The sequence below is a fragment of the Heptranchias perlo genome, unplaced genomic scaffold (genome assembly GCF_035084215.1).
Source record: "Heptranchias perlo isolate sHepPer1 unplaced genomic scaffold, sHepPer1.hap1 HAP1_SCAFFOLD_549, whole genome shotgun sequence".
Taxonomy (NCBI): Eukaryota; Metazoa; Chordata; class Chondrichthyes; order Hexanchiformes; family Hexanchidae; genus Heptranchias; species Heptranchias perlo.
The window spans coordinates 118,771-129,429 of record NW_027139569.1 but is presented as its reverse complement, the minus strand read 5'-3'; the positions used below and the strand labels follow the sequence as shown (position 1 = coordinate 129,429).

Below are 10,659 nucleotides of genomic sequence, written 5' to 3'. Positions count from 1 at the left end.
CCGGTGCAGACACGATGGGCCAAATGGCCTCCTTCTATGCCATAAATTTTCTATGATTCTATGAGCTTCCTCCAGTTCTGATGAAGGGTCATCAACTTAAAATGTTAACTCTGTTTCTTTCTCCCATATGCTGCCTGACTTGCTGAATATTTCCAGCATTTTCTGTTTTTATTTCAGACTAATCCAAATTGGCCATTTGAATTTTGGGATCACTGGGGATTTCATCCCAACTAGTTGACTTGTGCTGCATTGTTTTTTAAAATTATTTTAAGAGTAATTCCTTCTTTTGTTATTAACTTTTCCAATTGGGCCATGTGCCACACACAGAACGAGGGCAGTTAGACAACCTGCTCCCAAGACTCCATCAGTGCTGTTCTGAAACTAACCATTACGAAGTACACAATAGTAAACCCAAAGTGACTGACCCTCTGATTTCCTCTTCCTTTGGGAGAGTGCATAATCTGCAATCGCTGGTTCTCCTGCATCCCCACCGCACCCGCCCCCCCCTCCCATCCCCCCATCCTCCCATCCCCCAATCCAAAAGTAATCCTAGTACCCTGTTATCTCTCTGTAGTGCTGTATCTTCCTCAATCTAGTGCCTAACTCATTAGACTCAATGAGAAACCTCAAACATACTTCTAACTATGTCATTGGTTCCAAAGTGGACCATGACTTTTAGCTGCTCCCTCTCCCTTCCCAGAAGTTTGTCCATCCTTTCCGTGATTTCCTTCACCTTGGCACCAGAGAGTCAACATAACATTTGGGACATCCAGTCACTGCAAAAAATAAAAGCCTGTATATTCCTCTGGCTGTAGAATTGCCCACTTCTACTGCTTTCCTATTCTTGTCATGTACCCCCCTCTTGCTCCAGCCCTCCAGTCACTTGCTCCATGATGCCAAAGGGTTGCTCGAGACCACCCTCCTCTGAGTCACTGGTACCATCCATCTCACAGCTGTCCAATACGATGTATTTATTGGATAGTTTCAGTAACTCAGGGGTCCCTGCGCTGTGACTCCTGGTTCCCTCTACAGATGAACTCGATCTCTGTGCCCCACTTAGCATTGCCTCTTGAGTGACAACATCCTGGAGAGTATGAAACAGAAATTCTTTATCCTTTCTGATCCCGGGGAGTGTGGCCGATTGCTCCCCAAGCACAGAGATCCACTGCTTTGGAGACTTAGTTTTCTGACACTTTTGCAAATCATAGAATCCCACAACAACAACTTGCATTTATATACCACCTTTAACGTAGTAAAATGTCCCAAGGCACTTCACAGGAGCGATTATCAAACAAAATTTGACAATGAGACACATAAAGAGATATTAGGACAGCTGACCAAAATCTTGGTCAAAGAGGTAGGTTTTAAGGAGCGTATTAAGGAGGGAATTCCAGAGCTTAGGGCCTAGGCAGCTGAAGGCATGGCTGCCAATGGTGGAGCAATTAAAATCGGGGATGCACAAGAGGCAAGAATTGGAGGAGCGCAGAGATCTCGGAGGATTGTAGGGCTGGAGGAGGTTACGGAGATAGGGAGGGGTGAGGCCATGGAGGGATTTGAAAACAAGGATGAGAATTTTAAAATCGAGGCGTTGCTGGACTGGGAGCCAATGTAGGTCAGCAAGCACAGGGGTGATGGGGGAACGGGACTTGGTGCAAGTTAGGATGCATGCAGCAGAGATTTGGACGAGCTCAAGTTTAGAGGGTGGAAGATGGGAGGCCGGCCATGAGAGCATTGGAATAGTCAAGTCTGGAGGTAACGATGGTAGGGATGAAGTTTCAGCAGCAGATGAGCTGAGGCAGGGATGGAGACAGGCCCATCGTGCCTATGCTGGCTCTTTGCAAGGTTAGTCCCACTCCCCTGCTCTTTCCCCATAGCGCTTTTCAAGTATTTATCCAATTCCCTTTTGAAAGTCATTATTGAATCTGCTTCCACCACCCTTTCAGGCTGTGCAATAATTCTCCTCATCTCACTCCTATTTCTTTTGGCAATTATCTTAAATCAGTTGTTCTTTGGTTACTGGTCCTCCTGCCAGTGGAAACAGTTTCTCCCTATCTACTCCATCAAAACTCTTCAGAATTTTGAACACCTCTATTAAATCATTTCTTAACCTTCTCTGCTCTGAGAGCAATCCCAGCTTCTCTAGTCTCTCCACCTAACTGAAGTCCCTCATCCTTGGTACCATTCCAGTGAATCTCCTCTGAATCTTCTGCTGGTGTACCAAAGCTACCGATTAATCAAAATATTACCGGGGGTTCCCATTAACTTTAGTTAACCTGCCGCTTTCCAGCATTTTAAAGTCTTACATTTCCAGAACTCTAAGTCATAATCTAAGCAGGTTTTATTACTGCTGACACACTGGACCTAATATTGGCCCAGCTCTGCCATACCATTCAACACGCTGTGAATTGAGCTGCTAGAGTTGTGCTAGGACAAGGTGGGGCAAGGCAGTCTCTAATTTACTACCACCAGGAAACTGGTATATGAAACATTTACAATCAGCATAAATTTAAAGCAAAATACTGCAGATGCTGGAAATAAGAACATAAGAAATAGGAACAGGAGTAGGCCATACGGCTCCTCGAATCTGAAATAAAAACAGAAAATGTTGGAGCTCAGCAAGTGAGGCAGCATCTGTGGAGAAAGAAACAGGGTTAACATTTTAGGTCAAAGACCTTTCAACAGAACTGGAAGATATTAAAGGGTTAAAGTTTTTAAGCAAGTACAGAACCAGGGAAAGGTGGGAGGAAAGAACAAAAGGGAAGGTCTATGATAGGATAGAGGGCAGGAGTGATTAAATGACAAAAGAGTGATGGTGCAAGGCAAGGAGGGGTGAGAGCAGTGGTTCGAGGAACACTGAATATCATGGAGATATCTGTAATCACGAGTGGATCTGAAACATGAAGGGTAGAGTTTAAGTTGGAAACCATGAGGAATCCTTGCCTTGCACCATCATCCCTTTCATCATTTAATCACTCCTGCCCTCTACCCTATCACAGACCTTCCCTTTTGTTCTTTCCTTCGCTCCCCTCCCCTCCCCTCCCCCACTTTTCCCTGGTTCTGTACTTGCTTAAAAACTTTAACATCTTCCAGTTCTGACTAAAGATCTTCGACCTGAAACGTTAATTGTTTCTTTCTCCACAGATGCTGCCCCACTTGCTGAGCTTTTCCAGCATTTTATAGCATAAATTTAAAGATGTGTTTATTTTTTGAGAGCAGAAGAGGTTACAAAAGTAGGTTACATTTTACTTTGAGAGGCGAGAGAAGCTAGAATTGTTCCCCTTAAAGCAGAGAACATTAAGGGGAGATTTAATAGTGGTGTTCAAAATCATGATGGGTTTTTATAGAGTAAATAAGAAGAAACTGTTTCCAGTGGCAGAAGGCTCAGTAACCAGAGGACACAGATTTAATTTAATTGGTAAAAGAACCAGAGGGGAGATGACAATTTATTTTTAAATGTAAGGAATCTTACAACACCAGGTTATAGTCCAACTGTTTTATTTGAAAATCACAAGCTTTCGGAGGCTTTCTCCTTTGTCAGGTGAGCGAGTGTGGGATTCCATGGAAGGTTACCGCATTTATAGTCAGAGAACAATACCTGGTGATTACAGATAATCTTTCCAACTGCCTGTTGTCAGGGCAATCAAAGTGTTCAGACAGAGTGATGTTACCTACAGGACCACCGAATACACAAACGGCCAGACAAAAGACAGACAGAGAGAGAGAGAGAGAGAGAGAGAAACATCCGAAAGGAAGAGAAAGACAGAGAATGACCCGTTGTGTTAAAAACAAATAACTTTTGTTCGCTGGTAGCGTGACATGAACCCAAGATCCCGGTTGAGGCTGTCCTCATGGGTGCGGAACTTGGCTATCAATTTCTGTTCGACGATTTTGCGTTGTCGTGTGTCTCAAAGGCCGCCTTGGAGAACGCTTACCCGAAGATCGGTGGCTGAATGTCCTTGACTGCTGAAGTGTTCCCCGACTGGGAGGGAACCCTCCTGTCTGGCGATTGTTGCGCGGTGTCCGTTCATCCGTTGTCGCAGCGTCTGCATGGTCTCGCCAATGTACCATGCTCCGGGGCATCCTTTCCTGCAACGTATGAGGTAGACAACGTTGGCCAAGTCACAGGAGTATGAACCATGCACCTGGTGGGTGGTGTCCTCTCGTGTGATGGTGGTGTCTGTGTCGATGATCTGGCATGTCGTGGACACCACACAACCCTATTTTTACACAGCAAGTTGTTATGATCTGGAATGCGCTGCCTGAAAGGGTGGCGGAAACAGATTCAATAGTAACTTTCAAAGGGAATTAGATAAATACTTGAAGGGAAAAAGTTTACAGGGCTATGGGAAAAGTGCAGGGGAGTGGGACTAATTGGATAACTCTTTCAAAGAGCCAGCACAGGCAGGGTGGGCCGAATGGCCCCCTTCTGTGTTGTATCATTGCATCACTTGGCAGTCCTGAAGTTCAATCTTGCAGTGGCAGTGACTGTAATTGCTCCACCGGTGCTGCAGATGTCGCTGTGCAGGGAGGTCAGGTGCCACAGCCGGCTGAGGACCCTCTGCTGTCAGCTGCTGTTTGTTTGTATCTCGGTCCATGAGTGGCCTGGGGGAGAGTAGTGGCCGGAGCGGTGTGTGTGCTGGAGCCGGCGGCGGGGTCCGGGGGAAGGGGATGAACGAGGAGTACTTCGGGAGCGCTGCGGACTGGGAGGAGCAGGATGGCTTCACGGTGAGGGCGAGGCCCCGCATCCGCCTCATTCTGTTCAAAGCTAAAGGAAAGGCCGCGAATGGCGGAGAGGCGCCGTGAGGGAGGTGGGCGGGGCCAACGGCCGTGGGGAGGGGCCGGGCGGAGAGGCGGGGCCAACGGCCGTGGGGAGGGGCCGGGCGGAGAGGCGGGGCCAACGGCCGGGGGGGAGGGGCCGGGCGGAGAGGCGGGGCCAACGGCCGGGGGAGGGGAGGGGCTAACGGCAGGAGGCGGCGGGGCACCAGACCGTGTCTGACCTCCGCTTCAGAGTGATTGATGGCCAGAGACCCAACTCCAAAATATTTCACCCTTCCAAGGCCATTTCCAATTTCCTCGCGCCCATGTTGCCCCCAGCCCCACATCTGTTGCCCCTGACCCTCTGCCTCCTTCTCCCTTCCCCTCATCCCCTTTCCTCTGACCCCCCCCCCCCCGTCTCCTTCCCCCCCCCCCCCCCCGTCTCCTTCCCCCCCCCCCCCCCCGTCTCCTTCCCCCCCCCCCGTCTCCTTCCCCCCCCCCCCCCCCCGTCTCCTTCCCCCCCCCCCCCCCCCCGTCTCCTTCCCCCCCCCCCCCCCCCGTCTCCTTCCCCCCCCCCCCCCCCCCCCGGTCTCCTTCCCCCCCCCCCCCCGGTCTCCTTCCCCCCCCCCCCCCGTCTCCTTCCCCCCCCCCCCCCGTCTCCTTCCCCCCCCCCCCCCGTCTCCTTCCCCCCCCCCCCCCCCGTCTCCTTCCCCCCCCCCCCCCCCGTCTCCTTCCCCCCCCCCCCCCCCCGTCTCCTCCCCCCCCCCCCTCTCCTCCCCCCCCCCCCTCTCCTTCCCCCCTCCCCCTCTCCTTCCCCCCTCCTTCCCCCCCCGGTCTCCTTTCCCTCTGCATCCCCCCCCCCCCCGGTCTCCTTTCCCTCTGCATCTCCTTCCAATTGCTGAGGTCCGGCAAAGCCTCGTTTTAAAAATTCTCATCCTTCCATTCAAATCACTCCACGGCCTCGCCCCTCCCTATCTCTGTAACCTCCTCCAGCCCTACAACCCTCCGAGATCCCTGCGCTCCTCGAATTCTGGCCTTGTGCATCCCTGATTTCCATTGCTCCTCCATTGGTGGCCGTGCCTTCAGCTGCCTAGGCCTGAGCTCTGGAATTCCCTCCCTAAACTTCTCCACTTCTCTCTCCTCCTTTAAGATGCTCCTTAAAACCTACCTCTTTGACCAAGCTTTTGGTCACCTGTCCGAATATCTCTTTATGTGGCTTGGTGTCAAATTTTGTTTGTTCGCTCCTGTGAAGCGCCTTGGGACGTTTTACTATATTAAAGGGGTTATATAAATGCAAGTTGTCGTTGTGTAACCAAGACTGTTAATATTTATGGGCGACTCCAACAAATGTGTAAATTTGCACCTATTAATGAGGAACTCGTTAATAAAATTTAACAGCTTTAATCAAGGAGACAACTTTTACTCGATTGGGGTGTCAGCTCAGGACCTGAGTGTGCTCTCACCAGAGTGTGACAAAGCAAAGTGTGCACTCCTCCTGCACAAATAAGTATTAAAATGTGTAATTGCCTCACTGCTCCTGGGCTCGAGAGGAGATTGAAGAATGGAGGGTAGGAATTGAGAAAGAATTGCGCGATATACAGAAATAATTACCTGGTTGACATCACAAGTTCAGAACTCGGTGCAAGAAGTTCAGTGTTGCCTGTGCTGTTCACTGCATGTTTGGACATAAAGTGCCAGTAGTTTTAGACAGTGACAGTAACTGAAAGAGTAAATTGCTTCAATCTCACTCGTTTCCATTTTTGAAATTTTGTTTTGCTAATGGAGACTTATGAAAAATACAGTGTTAAATCTGCAAAGGACAGCTTCTTTGTGACAGATCATAGTGGTTTTCAAATGTTTCTGAATTGGGGGGTGGTGTTAATACTCTCACACTCCCAGGGACGCTCTGCGGATACTCTCACACTCCCAGGGACCCCCTGCCATTACCGACACACTCCCAGGGACCCCTATAATCACTGACACACTCCCAGGGACCCCCTGCCAACACTTGACACACTCCCGGGGACCCCCTGCCAACACTTGACACACTCCCGGGGACCTCCTGCCAACACTTGACACACTCCCGGGGACCCCCTGCCAACACTTGACACACTCCCGGGGACCCCCTGCCAACACTTGACACACTGCCGGGGACCCCCTGCCAACACGTGACACACTGCCGGGGACCCCCTGCCAACACTTGACACACTGCCGGGGACCCCCTGCCAACACTTGACACACTGCCGGGGACCCCCTGCCAACACTGACACACTGCCGGGGACCCCCTGCCAATACTGTCCCACTGGCGGGGACCCCCTGCCAATACTGTCCCACTGGCGGGGACCCCCTGCCAATACTGTCCCACTGGCGGGGACCCCCTGCCAACACTTGACACACTGGCGGGGACCCCCTGCCAATACTGTCCCACTGGCGGGGACCCCCTGCCAATACTGTCCCACTGGCGGGGACCCCCTGCCAATACTGTCCCACTGGCGGGGACCCCCTGCCAATACTGTCCCACTGGCGGGGACCCCCTGCCAATACTGTCCCGCTGGCGGGGACCCCCTGCCCATGCTGTCCCGCTGGCGGGGACCCCCTGCCCATGCTGTCCCGCTGGCGGGGACCCCCTGCCCATGCTGTCCCGCTGGCGGGGACCCCCTGCCCATGCTGTCCCGCTGGCGGGGACCCCCTGCCCATGCTGTCCCGCTGGCGGGGACCCCCTGCCCATGCTGTCCCGCTGGCGGGGACCCCCTGCCCATGCTGTCCCGCTGGCGGGGACCCCCTGCCCATGCTGTCCCGCTGGCGGGGACCCCCTGCCCATGCTGTCCCGCTGGCGTCGACCCCCTGCCCATGCTGTCCCGCTGGCGTCGACCCCCTGCCCATGCTGTCCCACTGGCGGGGACCCCCTGCCCATGCTGTCCCACTGGCCATGCTGTCCCACTGGCGGGGACCCCCTGCCCATGCTGTCCCGCTGGCGGGGACCCCCTGCCCATGCTGTCCCGCTGGCGGGGACCCCCTGCCCATGCTGTCCCGCTGGCGGGGACCCCCTGCCCATGCTGTCCCGCTGGCGGGGACCCCCTGCCCATGCTGTCCCGCTGGCGGGGACCTCCTGCCCATGCTGTCCCGCTGGCGTCGACCCCCTGCCCATGCTGTCCCGCTGGCGGGGACCCCCTGCCCATGCTGTCCCGCTGGCGGGGACCCCCTGCCCATGCTGTCCCGCTGGCGGGGACCCCCTGCCCATGCTGTCCCACTGGCGGGGACCCCCTGCCCATGCTGTCCCACTGGCGGGGACCCCCTGCCCATGCTGTCCCACTGGCGGGGACCCCCTGCCCATGCTGTCCCACTGGCGGGGACCCCCTGCCCATGCTGTCCCGCTGGCGTCGACCCCCTGCCCATGCTGTCCCGCTGGCGGGGACCCCCTGCCCATGCTGTCCCACTGGCGGGGACCCCCTGCCCATGCTGTCCCGCTGGCGGGTCCCCCTGCCCATGCTGTCCCACTGGCGGGGACCCCCTGCCCATACTGTCCCACTGGCGGGGACCCCCTGCCCATACTGTCCCACTGGCGGGGACCCCCTGCCCATACTGTCCCACTGGCGGGGACCCCCTGCCAATACTAACACAATCCCAGTGATCCGTTTGAATTAAGGTCCAGCAGACAGTCTCAGCTACAGCAGGAAATGGTTGCACTGGTGTACAGCATGGGAATAATGTGCTACTGCACCAAGAGCAGCAAAATTCAGAAATTAAATGATTTCCAGGACCTCCTGGGATCCTGTATTGTCCCCAGTTTGAAGCCTAAGGCCTGCCAGTCCTGTACATTTGTTTCTTTATCATCTCCCCCTCCACCCCTGCCAAACTGCTCCCCTCTCCCAATGGCATTGGCCCATGCTGGGATATGGCTCCATAGGTACCAGCAGCCCCATGGTACCTGGTCAATGGTGCCATTCTGCATATTCATTGGATGACCATTTGACCAGTGGAGACACCGCAGCGGAGCCCGATACTGTTCTTGACCCAACATCTCCACGTGTGTGCTTCCAGTGATGGTAACTGGATAACGGTCAAGATTGGAGACTCTGGCTGATTTTCCCCTTACTAACCTTCTGCTGCCATCCTAACCAAGAGCTAATCCAGCGCAGGGGATGAACCTGGGAACCTCCTGATCTCAATGTCCTGCTGGGAGACCAATTTTGGAATAAAAAAAAATAGAACCTGCATTTATGTAGGGCCTTTCACAACCTCAGAACATCCCAAAGTGCTTTACAACGAATGAAGTACTTTTGAAGTGTTGTAATGTAGGAAAGCAGCAGCCAATTTGCACACAGCAAGATCCCACAAACAGCAACGAGATAACGACCAGATAATTTGTTTTAATGATGTTGGTTGAGGGAAAATACTGGCCAGGACACCGAGGAGAACTCCCCTGCTCTCCTACGAAATAGCACCATGGGAACTTTTGCATCCACCTGAGAGGGCAAATGGGGCCTTAGTTTAATGTCTTCGCCAAAAAACAGCACCTCCGACAGTGCAGCACTCCCTCAGTACTGCACTGGCGTGTCAGCCTTGATTTTGTACTCCATTCCCTGGAGTGGGACTTGAACCCACAACCTTCAGACTCAGAAGGTGATCATTCCGTTTGGGTTTTGAAGGGTCAGAGTTGAAGCTTAAATCAGTATCTTCAGGGGAGGGGGAGAGAAAACTAGAAAAAGAGAGAGTGTGCTAGGGAAGCATGTCGTCGGCCTGACTAACAATTTGATATCCCCACACAGCACGATGAAGAAGATGGGGACGGTGAAGATGATGCAGAGGTGCAGCAGGAGTGCCTTCAGAAATTCTCCAGCCGAGATTACATAATGGAGCCGCCTATCTTCAACACACTGAAACGGTAACTGAAACCCATAGTTATGCACAAACCTGGTGCCACACCCAGCACTGTGCCGGCCACACCCGGCGCTGGTCACACCCGGCGCTGTGCCGGCCACACCCGGCGCTGTGCCGGCCACACCCGGCGCTGTGCCGGCCACACCCGGCGCTGTGCCGGCCACACCCGGCGCTGTGCCGGCCACACCCGGCGCTGTGCCGGCCACACCCGGCGCTGTGCCGGTCACACCCGGCGCTGTGCCGGCCACACCCGGCGCTGGTCACACCCAGCACTGTGCCGGCCACTCTGTGGGCAGAAGTAGTTTTCTTATCCCCTTTGAGTACATTTTATCTCTGAAATTAAAAATGGAACAAGTTTCTGTTCAAAAAAATCCTATAACCACAGCAATGCGCTCTTTCAATCTGTTCCCTCGGATTCTCCTCATAACATTTAGGTCGCAGACTCTGTGTTGTACAGATGATAATGTACAAACTACAAATGTTTGAACAGATACAAGGGCGATCCCGTTCTCCAAGAGTTAAGCCCGCTCTATAACCTCTGGTCATTCTACTGCCTCCTGCCCTTGTGGTGCAGTTCCCTCAGTGCCACACACCTGTTCTTCATGTAAGGACCTGGGCTGTGAGTGTCCCTGGTTGAGATCAGCTAATTTGGCACAGACTAGTATTGTGTGCCTCAGTGCTGCACTGGGCGGGGTCTTTACCCGCTAGACCATTGGGGAGCTCGGAATTGAATTTTAAGCTGGAGCAAGAGGATCAACATCCAGGGCTGGGTCTGACACTGATCCATGCACTGGCAGCCAGCGACAACTGCTGGCTGTCCTGGGGCGTACGCCTATTCTGAGATCCAACCTGGCTGCCAATCCATTGGAGGGAAAAGATAAATGTCTCCTCGCAAGTGAACAAATACTGAAAGTATTCTCACTCCCTTCCATCTCCACCCCCGCCCCCACCACCCAAAATAACAAGGTTCCCTTTAACATCTTTTTTCTTTAATTTCTGTTGGTTTGTGTTCTATTTTTGTAT

At 53.3% G+C, this 10,659-nt stretch overlaps 1 protein-coding gene across 1 annotated transcript in view; it reads left to right on the top strand.

Moving 5' to 3' along the window:
• Positions 1–4,570: 4,570 nt before the first annotated feature.
• The window catches only part of LOC137315433 (negative elongation factor C/D), a 45,165-nt gene continuing 39,076 nt past the window's right edge, over positions 4,571–10,659 (top strand). The window contains exons 1-2 of the mRNA XM_067980113.1: positions 4,571–4,725; positions 9,525–9,640. Coding sequence (XP_067836214.1) covers positions 4,594–4,725; positions 9,525–9,640 — 248 coding nt within the window. The 5' untranslated portion in view covers positions 4,571–4,593. The remainder of the gene's footprint in view (positions 4,726–9,524; positions 9,641–10,659) is intronic.